Consider the following 19,922-nt stretch of genomic DNA (forward strand, 5'->3'; position numbering starts at 1 on the left):
AATAAAGTTTGAAATGTGATTGCTCATTAAAATCACTTCTGACCCTGGACCAATACATTGTATAGGTCAAAATGATCGATTTTACTTTTATACCAAAAATCATTAGGATATTAAGATCATGTTCCATGAAGATATTTTGTAAATTTCCTACCGTAAATATATCAAAAATGTACTTTTGTTAGTAGATAGGCTATGTATCGCTAATGACTTCATTTGGACAACTTTAAAGGCGATTTTCTCAATATTTCGATTTTTTTTTTTTTTTTTTTTGCACCCACAGATTCCAGATTTTCAAATAGGCTAGTTGTATCTCTGCCAATATGGTCTTATCCTAACAAACATACATCAATGGAAAGCTTATTCAGTTTCAAAAAACTGATCCTTGTGGTCCAGGGTCACATTTATATAATTTCAACAAAATTTCTGACCTAGGATCCATTTGGGTGTAGGATACAACTTGATCTTTTTTTTTTTCTTTTTCCAAAAAGTGTTGAATCATGAAAATCATTTTTTTTTACTCTGTTGGATCTAAACTAACCTTGCCTTTTCATAAAAAAGGTCAAAATATCATATTTTGTATTTTAAAAAACGTCACTGACTTCGATTTGGGGACAATTTTGTTTAAAATATTACTAATAATGCTTACAAATAAATTGCTTCACTGCTCCTAGGCATTTATTAGCCTAACCCCCACGAAAATCAGCTATCAAAAATGAAAGTCAGACATTAAACATAAAACTTTTTAATCATAGATGAGGTCTATAAAGAAGACTTAAAAAGAGAGCGCGATAAAAATAAATTAGGGTGCACCCTCTAGTAGCTATTCAAGTGAATAAGCATGAAATATGGTCAAAATACAAAAATTAATAATAATCCAAAGAATGCTCCTTTTTACGTACACTGTAGCTACTTAACATAAGAAACATTATGTAGCCTTCTTTTTATTGTTTTTGTATTTTTGTTGCACAAAATGTCAATTCACATAACATGCAGCATATAAACATTTAAATGAACCGACATTTTGAATGTACTTCAGTTACAACTGTTTGTATACTGTCTTGAAATATGAAAATGTACCCACATTTTCATAAGAAAAACGTTTATATAGCCTAACAGAAAACAAAGGTCGTGTAGTCTAATCGCAACGCGTTCAAAACAATTTTAAACTCGGATGTCATAAGATTTCGAGACGCCGTGACTTGCACAGATCCGCGCGCTTTCAGGTGACGAGTCATTGGGAAACAGTTGGAGGTCAAAGGGACGAACGATTGGCAGAAGATTTGAAGAGCGCAAACGCTCCTTTATTATTCTGAAGAGTGAAATAGTCAATTAAAATACAGTAAAATAACATGTTATGCGGGAAATACTAATAATATTGATTATTCTAATCTTAAATTCATCTCTGCTATCAGCTCATGTTTGCCCATGAAGGAAACTGGCATGTCATCACATGCTTTGATGCGTCTCTCACGAGCTCTGTTTGAAAGTTCCTCCCAGTTTTTAATGTAATCATAATGGCGTGACTTTCCATGACATTTACGTGACAGCACTCCTATCCAACAGAACCAACACGGAAAAGTCAGGAAACAACACGAAATACTTTAATAAAGATAATAACTGATAAAAAAGTATAAAAGTATTCAAGTAGCCTACAGTCATATCGTTTCCTTTGGCCACAAGAGGCTACTCACTGTTCAGATGCAGTTCAGAAGACAAGCTCATTTTTGAGCGCTCAGCTACTAGTATAAAAATCTCTACACACGGTAGAATTAAGTCATTTTTTGTCATTAACATTTCCACAATTGTATTTTTTAGGATTATATTCATTCAGAGCTAACGCTTTATGTTCCCTTAATTGATACAATAAAACAATATTATTTTAATCGAATAATATTGTTTAATAATGTTTTACACAAACCTCTCTTGTTCCTAACTGAAGGATTACCACTGGGTGGCGCTCTAGACTGTCTATAGACTATAGACTGTGTTCACAGTCCTTAAAAACAGACGAAGAAGAAACGTAACCGGAGTGACAGAGGTGAATAATTTTGACTTATAGTATTCTGCCTTTTGAGCATATAAGCTCGTTATGCTTTGTCCGCTTAGTTGTTAGTATTGTTTATAATTAATCTTAAATGTAAATTGAACATAAAAGGTTTTTTTGTTGTTGTTGTTTTTTTAATAAATAATAGAGATAAATTGCTTCGCTCACATGTGTGAATGTCACTTAATATCAGCTGTTGAGAAGAAACTTATTTGAGATTTCAATGTCGTCTGTTATTTCTCAATAAATACAATAACTAACTTGCTTTGTATTTGATGATATTATCAGGTGTATGACCGTCATATCCGATCATGAGTGTCCCCTGTTTTGTAAGAATGGTGACCAGAAGTTTCGCCGGTGGATCAAAACTGTTCAGACCAGCTGTTTTGTGTTCATGTAAAGACACAGTCACGCGGTGAGGATCCAGAATCTGGAGCTGTTTCTAGAGGCTTTGGACACAGTGGTTGTGTTTTAAAACCTCTTGAGCTGGCTACCTAGTTGGCATGCAACAAATATACTGTTTAGTTAGTATGTATTGAGCTCACTGGATTTTGAGACACAACCAGTGGTAGTATCCTTTGTGCTCAACCTAAACTTGACTAAATTTGTTTCAGAAAAATGTCATCCAGAAGACAGACTGACCATCTAGAGAGAACTGCTAACGTTCATAGAGACATGGTGAGTCTTCTTAGATTTCTTTATCTATATTTGCTGAAACCCTTTGCATGTTGATTCCTCTGTGACGCCTTATAAATGGTTAACAAATGATGTGGCCAAGTAGGTCAAAGTTCAGGCACTTACTCTGTGTTGTAGGTCAACAAATGTGTCATTTGATTTTTGTCGTGAGATTAAGTTCAAGATGACATTTATTTCTACTTTTAAGATGTTCTTTGTACTACTGTAATGTGTAGATATGAAGCATATGGAGAGTATAGTGTGATTTCATTAACATATTATGCTGATTATATTTCCACACTTCAGTCATTGAATGTGTGTATAGTTTTGAGTGGTAAAAAATGTATAATGGCTTTCATTTGAACATCTGCATAGTATAAAGTATTATGTGGGAAAAGTGGGAATTTTATTGTAAATTCTCTGTAAAGACATGATTTGATATTCTGTGTGTATCCAGGAACTTTTCCCTGCACGTGTTAGTGACATTATTAAAGAATCTGATACAGTAAAGCGACTGAGACTGGAGGTACCGCATCCTGACTTCAGTTTCCGTGCTGGACAGTGGTAAGAACGGTGTGCTAAATGATATTCAGTATAATGTGATGGGGCTGTGGGGGTATATAAGACAATAAAAAAACACGAATCTAGACAGCTTGGAGCTAATACTGTTCTTAGATGTTTTTATGTTGAGTTGAACGTGACTAATGGATGAGAAGACATGCAATTTGCCAAATGGCCAGGAGATGGTGCTTTCCTCTCACTTAAAATTCTCACTTAATTCAGTGTGAGATCAGTTGTCAGCAAACCACAGGAAAAAAAATTCTATTCTTACATCAACCTCTCCTCACACTTTCTCCCTCATTTTTTGCTTTCACTCACATTGTGCCTTATTGCATTTTGTGTGTGAGTTCTAGGGAGCCTGAGTGAGGTGAAAAAGTCAGGTGATGATTTATGCAGATATATGCACAGAAACTCCTCCAGACCATATGATGTTGTGTTCCTGCTAAAGAACATGAGTCAGGGAGAGCGGCGCGAGTGGGTGTGTGTGTGTGTATGTGTGTGCGCACACCCCGACATATGTGCTTATCACTTATTCATGCTCTGCATACACATATGGTGATTCTCAAAGCGTATGTTTTTTTTTTTGTTTTTTTTTAAAGTATTATTGACAAAAGTAATATTGGACACATAGGTTTTGTTGTCCTAGAATGTTACTGTGTGGGAAGAATCTATGCTTTCTCTTAACTTTCTAAAAGTACTTAATGTAGTTGTCTTGTTAGTTTTAAGTATAGTGAATGCATCAGGAAAGCGGCAAGTTTCACATAATATGCTTCTGTAGTGTGTTATTATATTATATTTAGTGCTGTCAAAAGATTAATCGTGATTAATTTGTATGTATAATTTATGTTAGAAATAAATATACATTTTATATAGAAATATCATATATACATGTATACATTGTAATATTAAATATATATATGTATGTGTGTGTACTTATATATACATGATCGCATTTGACAGGACTAATTATATTATATTAATACTTTTAAATTGTACCCTTTTTCACAGGGTGGATTTCTTCATCCCAGGTGTGGAAACAGTCGGCGGCTTTTCCATTTGCTCGAATCCTGGCCTGCTGCAGAGAGAGGGAGTGATTGAACTGGCCGTCAAATACACACACCATCCTCCAGCACACTGGATTCACACGAAAGTGAGTGAATGGAAAAAATACATATATACTACCTTTTAAAAGTTTGGGGTTGGAAAGATTTTATGTTTTTGAAAGAAGTTTCTTATGCTCCCCCAGGCTGAATTTATCTGATCAAAAATACAGTAAAAACAGTAATGTTGTGAAATTATTACAATTTTAAACAACTTTTTTCTATTTTAATATATTTTAAAATGTAATTTATTCCTTTGATGGCAAAGCTGAATTTCATCATTATTCCAGTCTTCAGTGTCACATGATTCTTCAGAAATCATTCTAATATGCTGATATGATGCTCAAGAAACAATTCTTATTATTACTATCAGTGTTTCATATTCTTGTTGGGGCCATGATCATTTTTTAAAGGGATAGTTCACCCAAAAATGAAAATTTGATGTTCATCTGCTTACCACCAGGGCATCCAAGATGTAGGTGACTGTGTTTCTTCAGTAGAACACAAATGATGATTTTTAAGTGCAACCGTTGCCGTCTGTCAGTCTTATAATGCGAGTGAATGGTAACACAATTTATAAGAGTCAAAAAATATTAATAGACAAATCCAAATTAAACCCTGTGGCTCGTGATGACACATTGATGTCCCAAGACACGAAACGATCAGTTTGTGCGAGAAACCGAACATTATTTATATCATTTTTTAACCTCTAATACACCACTATGTCCAACTGCATTCAGCACTCGCTTAGTGAGGTCTGATCGCGCTCTGACAACGGCAGTAATGTCTCGCACTATACTTCAATGATATATATATAATATATATATATATATATATATATATATATATACACAGTCAAACCAAAATGTATTCAGATACCTTGAACATTTCATTCATTAATACAGTTTATTCACTATAGTTTAAAAAAATGGTAATAAAATATGACAAGATCTCAGAGTTAAACTGTGTCAGAAAAAATGTATCTTAATTATGTCAGATAACACTTAAGCGAAACCTGGTCAGGTCAAAGTGTCTGAATAATTTTTGGTTCCAAATTTTTATCAGTTTTACTGGTAGTCCACTGTATGAAGAATTTTTCAGTATAATATGTCACAGTTTACTTTATTTTGCAATCCTCACTTACATAAATGAACTATAGTGTCCTGCACCCACTAGTAAAAATATATCAAAATGTCTGAATAATTTTTGGTTTTTATATATATACATACATGTATATATATATACATTTTATATATATACATACATGTATACATACATATATATATATATATATATATATATATATATATATATATATATATATATATATATATATATATAATATATATATATATTAGTAAATTCTTATTTGTTCTCCTCTGCTTTAGTGCTCTGTGGACTCTCAGGTAGCTGTGAGGGTGGGAGGTAATTTCTTCTTTGACCCTCAACCTTCTGACCCTGTGGTCGACCTGTTGCTGATAGCTGGTGGTGTGGGCATCAACCCTCTGTACTCCATCCTGCTGCATGCAGCTGATCTGCTTCGACACACTGACGGTCACAGGTACACACCAGGGCACACACACCTGTGCTACAGCGCCAAGAACACCAAAGAGCTGCTCTTCAAGGCAAGTATATGTACCCTTGATTTCTGACTGAAGTGAGATTGAAGCTGCCAACTGATTTTTAAATATCTGCTCTATTTAGAACACCATTGTTGACATTTGTCATGAGCGACCAGATAACTTCTCCTGTGATTTCCATGTTACCCAGCAGAGCTCTGACATAGAGCAGGAACTTCAGCCTTACACCATAAGTGAGTAGAAACATCTACAGTTGATATTTTTGTAGTTACCTAAAGTTTTAATTCATCAAACTATTTTCAGACATGTGTCACGTCAGATATTCTTCTTTCTCCGCAGGTGGAAGGATATCAGAAGAGGAGCTTCAGCGTTATGTAGACTCTGAGCGCACATTGTGTTATCTTTGTGGCCCTCCTCCTATGATAGAGAAAGTGAGTTCAGACCTGCAGAGAATCGGCCTACCGGGGAACAGAATCCTTTTTGAGAAATGGTGGTAGCTTTACAACTCTGCCCAAAACAGTGATGGATGCATTTGCCTCTGTGTCATTATAGAAACAGACTTTAATGGCAATGGACCCGTAATAACTTTGAAATCTGTTGAAACGCACAACAGACGTTATGTCTGCATCCTCCACATCTGAACAAACAATTTTCTAGACTCTATTTTTGTTATACCTCATTTTAAAGATGGACTCAACAAATTGACCATAACAAGCACTGTCATGGTCTACATTACAGTTCATTTGCTGGTTAACGTCAGGAGTCTTGCTTTGAGGGCATGTTGAAAGATTGTAGTTTTTTTGTCAATAATATTATATGTTGTTTGCATTTTACAACACATTTATTCATTACAAAGATTCTTCACAGGGGTGTAGAAATGATCTGAAAAGTGGTGGGACAAAACATAAAACATATTTAATATAGTCCTAATTTGCTGAAAGGTGCTAAACCTGGTCGAAGTCCCTTTAAAGTCACCATGAAATCAAAATTGTTAATGGAATATTGTAGTATTTATTATAAATTTATCATTTTTTTTCAATCCACATGCCTTCATAGTCATTGAAGTGTTAGAATTTTCATTTTTGTGTTAACTGTCATTAATTACTCACCCTCATGTCGTTCCACACCTGTAAAACCTTTGATCATCTTCGGAACACAAATTAAGATATTTTTGATGAAATCCAAGAGGTAAATGAATCATCCATAGACAGCAATTTAACCACCACTTTCAAGGTCCAGAAAGGTCCTAAAGACATTGTTAAAAAAGTCAATGTGACCGCAATTATGGTTATTAAGCAACGAGAATACTTTTTGTGCACAAAAACAAAACAAAAATAACGACTTTATTCAACAATCTCTTTTCTTCCCTGTCAGTCTGTTATGCAGATGGCGTAGTGAAGGCATTGCAGAGCTTTCCATGTTTGCATCCGAACGCGGGCTCAGTATCGGCCGAGGCTGTGTTCACGTGAGCACCACGACACACGCGTGTGATGCTGACACAGAAGCCGGCCTATAATGAGTCGGCGTTCTGACACAGAACACGGAAGCTCTACGGTGCCTTCACTACACCAACTGCATAACAGACTGACAGAGAAGAGGAAAAAATGTTGAATAAAGTCATATTTTTTGTTTTGTTTTTGCGCACAAAAAGTATTCTCTTCGCATAAAATTATGGTTGAACCACTGCAGTCACGTTGACTTTTTTAACAATGTCTTAAGGACCTTTCTTGTCGTTGAAAGTGGTGCTTATATTGCTGTCAAAGGACAAGTCATATGCCTCTTGTATTTCATCAAAATTATCTTAATTTGTGTTGCGAAGATGAACGAGGTTCTTACGGGTGTGGAATGACATGAGGGTGAGTAATTAATGACAGAATTTTTATTTTTGGGGAACTAACCCTTTAATCAAAACAAATTGCAACAACATCTCTTCTCTGATGACGTGTTGGGCGAGACAACCTGTCACTCACATGAAATCAATAGCAAACCCCAACCATCCAATCAATTCCCGATGGACAAAATCAAGTTCCGCCCCACATTTTTTTCTTGTTCAGGAAGCCGTTTCACTCAGATACATCACATAGAAAAGAAAAACTTGTAGTGTAAAGTCAAATCTCACTTGGCAGCCATATTCATAACAACCAATGAGCTCTCATCTACCTGAATTTTACTTTAAAGTGAAAGACTGAAATAAATTGAAGATTTTCAAAATCTACCCCTGGAGCATGAAATTTATGATATTTGTAAGAGCCCTCCTTTCTCCAACCGTCTCATTTCGAGAATTGTACGTCTATTTGATGACTGTATTGCTGCGCACTGTGAGAACTAGGGATGCTTGGAAAGAAGAGTTAGGTGTGGAACTATCTGAATCCATGTGAACACCTGTTTGTCTAATATTCATTCCCGCTCTATAAACAGCAGACACCAATTAATTCAATTTAAGATTGTCCATCGCTTACATTATTCCAAAGTCAGATTACATAGAATATATCAGTTTCCCCAGTGTGTGACAGATGTAATATGTCAGAGGGTACACTGTCCCATGCTTTTTGGTCTTGCTCTTCATTGACAAACTTTTAGTCTAAAATATTCGACTGGTACTCCAAAGCATATCAGATGCCTCTTCAGCCCGAGCCTGGACTTGCTATTTTTGGCTGCTCACAAATAACAAGGGCAATTCCAACTATAATGCGGCAACCATTGGAACTGGGATTGATAGTTGCCAAGAGACTGATATTGAAGGAATGGAAGTCTCCCTCTCCTCCCTCCTTTCAGGTATGGATAATCGATATGCTTTCCATAATACAAATGGAAAAACTTCGCATTAGTCAAATGGACACGTTTTCCAGTTCTTGGAATCCATTCCTAACTAATTTTGAAAAAACTAAAATATAGTAAACTATTTGTGTTCCTGTATCAACAACCTTTCCTCCCACCTCTGCACTAAATGTGACTGTAACAACTGGCAATAACTGCATCTGGGCCCTGTTTGTTTGTTGTTTAATTTGAAAATGTAAATAAAATATTTCAAAAGTGAAAGACCGAAATTTGTTTATTGAAATTGTTTCAATATAAAAATTCATTTAAAAAAAAATCTGACGAAAACAGTATCATATTATGATTTTTAAGTGCAAGTCATGCCTTTTGTTTTAGCCTCGCCCTAGTTATTTATCTAATTTTACTGTAAAAAGGTAGACTACAGCTGCCTCCTCTCTCGTCATTCACTGTTGTCGTTCCTCCTTTTATGCCTCCGGAGCTCCTCCGTGAGAGACTCGAGGCCGGCGCGCCTCGCAGGTGATGCTCATCATCACTTGCGTCACCGTCCTCGAGTCCGCCGTCCCCTGCTCCTCCCCTTCATGGCGGACGACGGCGCTCCTCCGCTCCCTCCAGGACGGCAGCCACCCCACCTCGTCCCAGGAGCACGGCATCCGGGTCTCCAACCCACCTTTCACAAGGCTCCAGTACCACCGCCTTGCGCAGCCTCTCGCGGTCTTCACTCCCGCGCTGCCCGAACTCCGCAGCACCGCGATCCCCCTCAGCAGCGAGGGCTCTCCGACAGCATGTCCCTCCTTCTTCCTGGGTTTCGGCACCAATGTAACACAGTTCGTATGTACGGGAAGAAGGAGGCGGGAACTGCCGAACGTTCAAACAATAACCTTTTTATAAAATAAACAAAGAACAAAACGAAAGTAATGCCGGCAGACCCTCGTGGACGTTTGCCGGCCATACAAACATCATAACCGGCCTCGCGCCATTCCCTCACGGCTCTCGCCCACCCTGCTTGTCACAATTATCTCCCACAAATTAGGGAGGACACCCCTGGTTCTTCAAAAATTCTTTACCACTAATATTGAGGAATTGTTTAAAGTCACAATGAAAAACGACATTGAAAACAGAAGAAAACTGCAAGCTGTTGCTGTAATTCCTGTGTCTTTAATTTGCATCTTAAGCCCATCATTAAAAGCTTTTTTTTTATTTACACCATTAACATAATCTCACAGACGTTCACTATAACTGTTACTTTACAAAGACATCAGTTACTGCCATCCTTACTGCTACTGTCTTGAATAAATGAAAATCTTGAGGATTTTATGCATTTGAGCTAATGTGACATATTGCATATGCTAATATTATATGTATGTAATAAAACGAGTTAACATCACAGATTCGCACAGGCACAAGTCTCAACATATCGGTCAGCGTTAACATATTCAGAGCTCCTTGAATGGACATTTTCGCATATTTGTTTGAATCTCCTGCCATTTGCCACAGCAATTCACCTTAAAAACCCAAATAATCAGGAGATTCAAACGCCTCTTCGCAATCTTACCAGGACAGTTACTCTGTGAGCAGATGTATATGCCCAGACAACGGCCTGATGAGTGTGTTTTGCCTGAATAAACATGAACATATTGTAATGGTTAAATATGCATAAATGAATATTGTCAGCACACTCCAGAGAATAAAGCTCTCTCTGTTACCACAGCTCGCACTTCCTCTAATTTACCACACGTAATCGTGCGCTTTATTTCCTGATCGCTGTTTGTAATGCCATCCTTTTTTGCTGGGCTGATGTTTGGGATGTCGATCCTCTGTGTGTGGAATTCCACCGTCCTTTCCGCTTGATCTCTCCTCTCTGGGCTTTCTGGCAAAGTCTGCCCATTTTCCTTTTGGATGATCTCACGTTGTCTCATCAGACTTGTGTTTTCTCTCTCCATTCTTTCCATTTCTCTCTCAATCGTTGCCAGCGGCGATATCTCCCTCTCTGATGTCCTCTTACTATTCAAGTTTCTTTTGTTTTGACCTCTGAGGTGCAGTTTCTGGAAAACATACACACAAACTGTCAGACACTAAGCTACTTTTCAGGATTTTAAAGCGAACTGACAACGCTATTACAATTTCACACAGTTCTCTTGGACAACTCTAATCTAATTTTAGCAGAATCTTTTCTTTTGTGGCAGAAATAAACGTTATGCCATGCATACACACCGTCAAGTCTCTCCTCTTGCGAGGCAGCGTGGGTCTCTGGAGGAAGAGGATCTGTTTTGTGGCCAAACTTCCATCACTAAGACAAAAATAACAAATCAGAGGTCTGTAAGAGCTGTTTAAAGCAAGAATACAAACTAAGAGAAGCCTTCTTTTTTAGGTAATGTTTTTACTATAATTAGCCCCTACACTATATCATTGAACGTAATGGTCTTGATTAAGGGTTTAGTAAGAATTTGGGACCTTTTCATTTTGACTATGGGAGTGGGCAGCACACACATTAGTCTCCAGCCGTATGGAGCCAGAGACTGGAGCAGAGGGATGTAGTCTGTCTTCACCGCAACACCCTGCAAAACAGAGGTGCCATTTAAACAACTTAATGTGTGAAAGAATTTCAATCATGTCCTATTGAGACAAATTGTGTGAATGTTCACATGTCTGCACTCATTTAAAAGTCACTTCATAAGAAGATAGGTGTAAATGTACCACAAATTGTATAATACATTATTTAATTGAATCTGGGATGTAACATCCCTGTAGACTTACATCAATCACAGTCCATTGCTCAACTACAATAGCATCGTACACTGTGGTTGGCCCAACATCACCTGAAGGACTTTGGAAGATAAAAACACTCTCCACAGTGGAAGAAGATGCTGAAGACAAATAAAGAAAGGGATTGAAAAATGTTGATATGAACTCAAAGATGTAGTTACTCCTATTACTATGAATGTTAGAAAGTGTGACTTGCAGTATGGCAGAATAAATAAAAGGGCCAACTGCCAGTTAGTCATTAGTAAAACCGCTGAGCTGATTAATATATTGCCAAAAGTTTTGGTACGCCTGCCTTTACGTGCACATGAAATTTAATGACATCGAATTCTTAATCCGTAGGGTTTCATATGGAGTTGGCCCACCCTTTGCAGCTATAACAGCTTCAACTCTTCTGGGAAGACTTTCCAACAAGGTTTAGGAGTGTGTTTATGGGAATTTTTGACCATTCTTCTAGAAGCGTATTTGTGAGGTAAGGCAGTGATGTTGGCTCGCAGTCCCTGCTCTAATTCATCCCAAAGGTATTCTATCGGATTGAGGTCAGGACTCTGTGCAGGCCAGTCAAGTTCCTCCACACCAAACTCGCTCATCCATGTCTTTGTGGACCTTGCTTTGTGCACTGGTGCGCAGTCATGTTGGAACAGGAAGGGGCCGTCCCCAAACTGTTCCCAAAAAGTCCCAAAATGTCTTGGCATGCTGAAGCATTAAGAGTTCCTTTCACTGGAACTAAGGGAACAAGCCCAATCCCTGAAAAACAACCCCACAACATAATCCCCCCTCCACCAAACTTTACTCTTGGCACAATGCAGTCAGGCAAGTACTGTTCTCCTGGCAACCGTCAAACTCAGACTCATCCATCGGATTACCAGACAGAGAAGCGTGATTTGTCACTCCAGAGAACACGTCTCCACTGCTCTAGAGTCCAGTGCCGCCGTGCTTTACACCACTGCATCCGACGCTTTGCATTGGTGATGTAAGGCTTGGATGCAGCTGCTCGGCCATGGAAAACCATTCCATGAAGCTCTCTACGCACTGTGCTTGAGCTAATCTGAAGGGCACACGAAGTTTGGAGGTCTGTAGCTATTGACTGCAGAAAGTTGGCGACTTCTGCGCACTGTGCGCCTCAGCATGCACTGACTCCGCTCTGTGATTTTACGTGGCCTACCACTTCGTGGTTGAGTTGCTGTTGTTCCCAATTGCTTCCACTTTGTTATGATACCACTAACATTTGCCTGTGGAATATTTAGCAGTGAGGAAATTTCAGGAATGGACTTATTGCACAGGTGGCAACCTATCACACTTGAATTAATTCACTGAGCTCCTGAGGGCGACCTATTCTTTCACAAATGTTTGTAGAAGCAGTCTGCATGCCTAGGTGCTTGATTTTATACACCTGTGGCCATGGAAGTGATTGGAACACCTGAATTCAATGATTTGGAGGGGTGTCCCAATACTTATGGCAATATAGTTTAATCACTTTTATCATTATTTTAGAATTGTAGTATTCATTTTTTTATTATTCATTTTTACTGTTATTATGCATTTTATCACATTTATGTCTTTTCTAAGTTATCATTATTTCATTAAAACGCGCTAAACAATTAAATGTAATACATTAGTAGAACATGTTTTTACATTCAGAAAAATTTACTACAATTTGTCACAAAATTTCCAGTACCTGCATCATCTCCCAGGTGAAAGTAGCCGTCGATGAGCTGTGCACCACTTCTGAAGTGCTGCGTCATGTGATCCAGCCAATGAGAGTCAACCGAGCTAACAAGCCCTGCCTCCCTTTGCACCTGCAGTGGAACCCTCAGAGAAAAGAATTTTGGCGATCCCGACAGAACTATCGTATGGTTGTACAGCGCGAACACCTGCACACCTACACATACAGAGACAAATACTTAATAAAAGTGTTTGTTTTTCCTGTTGCTACATTGATTCAGACTTAAAAAGCCAGATAATTATAAGTAAATGTATAGAAAAGAACGGGCAAGAGTGTTGCTCCGAATATCTACGAAAAACAAAGCCGCTAATAAACGGGCAAATGGCGCGATAAAGGGGCCGTTCACACAGAACGCGTCTTTGCGTCTAAAAACGCGTGACGCAGCGCTCAGGAGTGGTTTTAAAAAAAGCGCAGCACAGAATGCGAGAGTCTCGAGACGCGCCTTTGAGACGTGATGCAATAACGGAAATAATAGAAATAGGCAAACTGCAGAATTTACAGATACAAGTTTTGACATGGAAAAAAAGAAAATAAGATAACTAGATAAAAAAGTTTGAGGACAAACTTTAAGTTGGCTTGAAAAAGCATAGCCAGAAAGTTTGAGAAGTTTTAAAAGTTTGAAGTTTGAAAGTTTAAGTTTTATTAGATAGATAGATAGTCACAGATGGATACTATGGAGTTTTTATAGAGTTATTAGCATGTTCTTAGCCCACTTTAGCACTTAGCTAATCACTATTAGCATTCACTGCTAGCATGTTGGAAGTCCAGATTGCTAGCATGAGTCAAAAAGCCAACCCCCATGTCTCTACGATGTACTGATGCAGAGATATAGATTTTGCAAAACGGTTGCTAGGGTACTCTGTTTGGTTGCTAGGGAGTGGCTTGGCAGCTACCAGTGATGATACTCCAAAGGCTGCTTGACAATATAAACCAACCCCCATGTCTGTACGATGTTCTGATGCAGAGATATAGATTTTGCAAAACGGTTGCTAGGGTACTCTGTTTGGTTGCTAGGGAGTGGCTTGCCAGCTACCAATGATGATACTCCAAAGGCTGCTTGACAATATAAACCAACCCCCATGTCTGGACGATGTTCTGATGCAGAGATACAGATTTTGCAAAACGGTTACTAGGGTACTGTTTGGTTGCTAGGAATTGACTTGCCAGCTACCAATGATGATACTGCAAAGGCTGCTTGACAATATAAACCAACCCCCATGTCTGGACGATGTTCTGATGCAGAGATACAGATTTTGCAAAACGGTTACTAGGGTACTGTTTGGTTGCTAGGAATTGACTTGCCAGCTACCAATGATGATACTCCAAAGGCTGCTTGACAATATAAACCAACCCCCATGTCTGTACGATGTTCTGATGCAGAGATATAGATTTTGCAAAATGGTTGCTAGGGTACTCTGTTTGGTTACTACGGTGTTGCTATGTGGTTGCTAGGGTACTCGGGGTGGTTGCTAAGGTGTTGCTATGCGGTTGCTAGGGTACTCGGGGTGGTTGCTAGGGTGTTGCTATGCGGTTGCTAGGGTACTCGGGTGGTTGTTAAGGTGTTGCTATGCGGTTGCTAGGGTACTCGGGGTGGTTGCTAGGGTGTTGCTATGCGGTTGCTAGGGTACTCGGGGTGGTTGCTAGGGTGTTGCTATGCGGTTGCTAGGGTACTCGGGGTGGTTGCTAGGGTGTTGCTATGCGGTTGCTAGGGTACTCGGGGTGGTTGCCATGGTGTTGCTATGCGGTTGCTAGGGTACTCGGGGTGGTTGCCATGGTGTTGCTATGCGGTTGCTATTGTATCCAGGCTGGTTGCTAGGATGATGCCAGGGTGATTTGTGTGGTTGCTATGCAGTTGCCATGGTGTTCTGGGTGGTTGCTAGGTTTTTTTGGGTGGTTGCTAGGTTGTTTTGGGTGGTTGCTATGAGAGTTGATCATAGATAGATAGATAGAGTTTATGAATTTGAATGAGTTGATAGATAGATGATAGATAGAGAGATAGATGAGAAGTGATAGATGAGAAGAGAGATAGATGAGAAGTGATAGATGAGAAGATAGATAGATTGATAGATGAGAAGTGATAGATAGATAGAGAAATAGCTAGATTTAGTTTGATAGATAGATAGATTAGAAAGAGAAATAGATAGATTTAGTTTGATATAGATTAGAAAAAGAAATAGATAGATAGATAGATTTAGTTTGATAGATAGATAGATTAGAAAGAGAAATAGATAGATAGATTTAGTTTGATAGATAGATAGATTTAGTTTGATAGATAGATAGATAGATTTAGTTTGATAGATAGATAGATTTAGTTTGATAGATAGATGATAGATAGATAGATAGATAGATAGATAGATAAGACATATTAGATAGAATGGAAGTTTGAATGAGTCTCAATGGATTAGAAATAGTACATAGAATGGCAGCTAATGGAGTCTGATGAGCCTCTCCAACTGTCAAAATTTGAATTTTGACAGTTGGAGTTTGAATAGTCTTGGCTCATTTGAACATTCCGTCAATGAAAGTCAATGGGATTTTTCCAAGTTTTGATCAGCTTTTTACTCGGGTGGTTGTTAAGGTGTTGCTATGCGGTTGCTAGGGTACTCGGGGTGGTTGCTAGGGTGTTGCTATGCGGTTGCTAGGGTACTCGGGGTGGTTGCTAGGGTGTTGCTATGCGGTTGCTAGGGTACTCGGGGTGGTTGCTAGGGTGTTGCTATGCGGTTGCTAGGGTACTCGGGGTGGTTGCCATGGTGTTGCTATGCGGTTGCTAGGGTACTCGGGGTGGTTGCCATGGTGTTGCTATGCGGTTGCTATTGTATCCAGGCTGGTTGCTAGGATGATGCCAGGGTGATTTGTGTGGTTGCTATGCAGTTGCCATGGTGTTCTGGGTGGTTGCTAGGTTTTTTTGGGTGGTTGCTAGGTTGTTTTGGGTGGTTGCTATGAGAGTTGATCATAGATAGATAGATAGAGTTTATGAATTTGAATGAGTTGATAGATAGATGATAGATAGAGAGATAGATGAGAAGTGATAGATGAGAAGAGAGATAGATGAGAAGTGATAGATGAGAAGATAGATAGATTGATAGATGAGAAGTGATAGATAGATAGAGAAATAGCTAGATTTAGTTTGATAGATAGATAGATTAGAAAGAGAAATAGATAGATTTAGTTTGATATAGATTAGAAAAAGAAATAGATAGATAGATAGATTTAGTTTGATAGATAGATAGATTAGAAAGAGAAATAGATAGATAGATTTAGTTTGATAGATAGATAGATTTAGTTTGATAGATAGATAGATAGATTTAGTTTGATAGATAGATAGATTTAGTTTGATAGATAGATGATAGATAGATAGATAGATAGATAGATAAGACATATTAGATAGAATGGAAGTTTGAATGAGTCTCAATGGATTAGAAATAGTACATAGAATGGCAGCTAATGGAGTCTGATGAGCCTCTCCAACTGTCAAAATTTGAATTTTGACAGTTGGAGTTTGAATAGTCTTGGCTCATTTGAACATTCCGTCAATGAAAGTCAATGGGATTTTTCCAAGTTTTGATCAGCTTTTTTAGGAAAACCGTAAGTCTGATCAGTCTGAAAAGATATAGCACACTAAGTCAGAATAGTCTGAAGGTCTGGTCCGAGTTTGGTGGTTGTAGCTTGAACAGTCTAGGAGGAGATGCATTTAGAAATTTAGTCTAAGAAGAATAATAATAACTAGATAAAAAAGTTTGAGGAGAAACTTTAAGTTGGCTTGAAAAAGCATAGCCAGAAAGTTTGAAGAAGTTTTAAAAGTTTGAAGTTTGAAAGTTTAAGTTTTATTAGATAGATAGATAGATTGGTAATTGTCACAGATGGATACTATGGAGTTTTTATAGAGTTATTAGCATGTTCTTAGCCCACTTTAGCACTTAGCTAATCACTATTAGCATGTAGCTATTCACTGCTAGCATGTTGAAGTCCAGATTGCTAGCATGAGTCAAAAGAGCCAACCGCCATGTCTCTACGATGTACTGATGCAGAGATATAGATTTTGCAAAACGGTTGCTAGGGTACTCTGTTTGGTTGCTAGGGAGTGGCTTGGCAGCTACCAGCGATGATACTCCAAAGGCTGCTTGACAATATAAACCAACCCCCATGTCTGGAAGATGTTCTGATGCAGAGATACAGATTTTGCAAAATGGTTACTAGGGTACTGTTTGGTTGCTAGGGAGTGACTTGGCAGCTACCAGTGATGATACTCCAAAGGCTGCTTGAAAATATAAACCAACCCCCATGTCTGTACGATGTTCTGATGCAGAGATATAGATTTTGCAAATTGGTTGCTAGGGCACTCTGTTTGGTTGCTATGGTGTTGCTATGCAGTTGCTAGGGTACTCGGGGTGGTTGCTAAGGTGTTGCTATGCGGTTGCTAGGGTGTTGCAAAGCGGTTGAAAGCGTAATCGGGGAGGATGCAAGGCTGTTGCTATGCGGTTGCTATGGTACTCGGGGTGGTTGCTAAGGTGTTGCTATGCGGTTGCTATGGTACTCGGGTGGTTGCTAGGGTGTTGCTATGCGGTTGCTAGGGTACTCGGGGTGGTTGCTAAGGTGTTGCTAGGGTACTCGGGGTTGTTGCTAAGGTGTTGCTATGCGGTTGCTAGGGTACTCGGGGTGGTTGCTAGGGTGTTGCTATGCGGTTGCTATGGTACTCGGGGTGGTTGCTAAGGTGTTGCTATGCGGTTACTAGGGTACTCGGGTGGTTGCTAGGGTGTTGCTATGCGGTTGCTAGGGTACTCGGGGTGGTTGTTAGGGTGTTGCTAGGGTACTCGGGGTGGTTGCTAAGGTGTTGCTATGCTGTTGCTAGGGTACTCGGGGTGGTTGCTAGGGTGTTGCTATGCGGTTGCTAGGGTACTCGGGGTGGTTGCTAAGGTGTTGCTAGGGTACTCGGGGTTGTTGCTAAGGTGTTGCTATGCGGTTGCTAGGGTACTCGGGGTGGTTGCTAAGGTGTTGCTAGGGTCCTCGGGGTTGTTGCTAAGGTGTTGCTATGCGGTTGCTAGGGTACTCGGGGTGGTTGCTAGGGTGTTGCTATGCGGTTGCTATGGTACTCGGGGTGGTTGCTAAGGTGTTGCTATGCGGTTACTAGGGTACTCGGGTGGTTGCTAGGGTGTTGCTCATGCGGTTGCTAGGAGTACTCGGGGTGGTTGTTAGGGTGTTGCTAGGGTACTCGGGGTGGTTGCTAAGGTGTTGCTAGGGTACTCGGGGTGGTTGCTAAGGTGTTGCTATGCTGTTGCTAGGGTACTCGGGGTGGTTGCTAGGGTGTTGCTATGCGGTTGCTAGGGTACTCGGGGTGGTTGCTAGGGTGTTGCTATGCGGTTGCTAGGGTACTCGGAGTGGTTGCCATGGTGTTGCTATGTGGTTGCTATTGTATCCAGGCTGGTTGCTAGGATGATGCCAGGGTGATTTGTGTGGTTGCTATGCAGTTGCCATGGTGTTCTGGGTGGTTGCTAGGTTGGTTTGGGTGGTTGCTATGAGAGTTGATCATAGATAGATAGATAGATAGATAGAGAGATAGATGAGAAGTGATAGATGAGAAGAGAGATAGATGAGAAGTGATAGATGAGAAGTGATAGATGAGAAGAAAGATAGATTGATAGATAGATGAGAAGGGATAGATAGATAGATAGATTGATTAGAAATAGAAATAGAAATAGATAGATAGATATATTTAGTTTGATAGATAGATAGATTAGAAAGAGAAATAGATAGATATATAGATAGATAGAGAGATAGATGAGAAGTGATAGATGAGAAGAGAGATAGATGAGAAGTGATAGATGAGAAGAGAGATAGATGAGAAGAGAGATAGATGAGAAGTGATAGATAGATAGATGAAAAGTGATAGATGAGAAGTGATAGATGAGAAGAAAGATAGATTGATAGATAGATGAGAAGGGATAGATAGATAGATAGATAGATAGATAGATAGATAGATAGATTTAGTTTGATAGATAGATAGAGATAGATAGATTAAAAAGATAGATAGATAGATAGATAGATAGATAGATAGATAGATTAGAAAGAGAGATAGATAGATAGATTAGAAAGAGAAATAGATAGATAGATAGATAGATTAGAAAGAGAAATAGATAGATAGATAGATAGATAGATAGATAGATAGATAGATAGATATTAGATAGAATGGAAATTTGAATGAGTCTCAATGGATTAGAAATAGTACATAGAATGGCATCTAATAGAGTCTGATGGGCCTCTCCAACTGTCAAAATTTGAATTTTGACAGTTGGAGTTTGAATAGTCTTGGCTCATTTGAACATTCCGTCAATGAAAGTCAATGGGATTTTTCCAAGTTTTAATCAGCTTTTTTAGGAAAACCGTAAGTCTGATCAGTCTGAAAAGATATAGCACACTAAGTCAGAATAGTCTGAAGGTCTAGTCCGAGTTTGGTGGTTGTAGCTTGAACAGTCTATGCATTTAGAAATTTAGTCTAAGAAGAATAATAATAATAATAAGCTTAAGTAGTAGATCAGTAAGTTGGCTTTTTCAAGCCAACTTAATAATGAGCGCCTCCTCCGCCATGTTGCCATTATATAAAACAGTTGTCATGCCAACTCGCAACGCTAGCCCCGCCTCCAAGTTCTTCTGATTGGTCCACTTTTTTGGAACTGACATTGATGAGTGGTGCTGCGTGTAAA

At 38.9% G+C, this 19,922-nt stretch overlaps 2 protein-coding genes across 3 annotated transcripts in view; one reads left to right on the forward strand and one right to left on the reverse strand.

The window, feature by feature from the left end:
* The first annotated feature begins 1,957 nt into the window (after positions 1 to 1,957).
* On the forward strand, positions 1,958 to 7,181 carry oxnad1 (oxidoreductase NAD-binding domain containing 1). Of its 2 annotated transcripts, none has more exons than XM_067411578.1 (8): positions 1,958 to 2,038; positions 2,333 to 2,459; positions 2,659 to 2,722; positions 3,177 to 3,283; positions 4,289 to 4,430; positions 5,769 to 6,005; positions 6,085 to 6,193; positions 6,300 to 7,181. In XM_067411578.1, the coding sequence occupies exons 2-8, from the start codon at positions 2,356 to 2,358 to the stop codon at positions 6,455 to 6,457; spliced, it is 921 nt and encodes a 306-aa protein (XP_067267679.1). In that variant the 5' UTR covers positions 1,958 to 2,038; positions 2,333 to 2,355; the 3' UTR covers positions 6,458 to 7,181. The 2 variants fall into 2 exon arrangements, with proteins under 2 accessions (XP_067267679.1, XP_067267680.1); XM_067411579.1 differs by having other exon boundaries at positions 6,154 to 6,193.
* Positions 7,182 to 10,016: 2,835 nt separating this feature from the next.
* Positions 10,017 to 19,922, reverse strand: part of rftn1a (raftlin, lipid raft linker 1a) — a 29,423-nt gene continuing 19,517 nt past the window's right edge. Inside the window, exons 5-9 of the mRNA XM_067361641.1 lie at positions 13,177 to 13,380; positions 11,493 to 11,602; positions 11,190 to 11,293; positions 10,950 to 11,025; positions 10,017 to 10,780 (exon numbers count right to left, since the gene is read on the reverse strand). Of these exons, the coding sequence (XP_067217742.1) occupies positions 10,406 to 10,780; positions 10,950 to 11,025; positions 11,190 to 11,293; positions 11,493 to 11,602; positions 13,177 to 13,380 (869 nt within the window). The 3' untranslated portion in view covers positions 10,017 to 10,405. The remainder of the gene's footprint in view (positions 10,781 to 10,949; positions 11,026 to 11,189; positions 11,294 to 11,492; positions 11,603 to 13,176; positions 13,381 to 19,922) is intronic.

Source organism: Chanodichthys erythropterus, chromosome 15 (genome assembly GCF_024489055.1).
Source record: "Chanodichthys erythropterus isolate Z2021 chromosome 15, ASM2448905v1, whole genome shotgun sequence".
NCBI classification, from domain to species: domain Eukaryota; kingdom Metazoa; phylum Chordata; class Actinopteri; order Cypriniformes; family Xenocyprididae; genus Chanodichthys; species Chanodichthys erythropterus.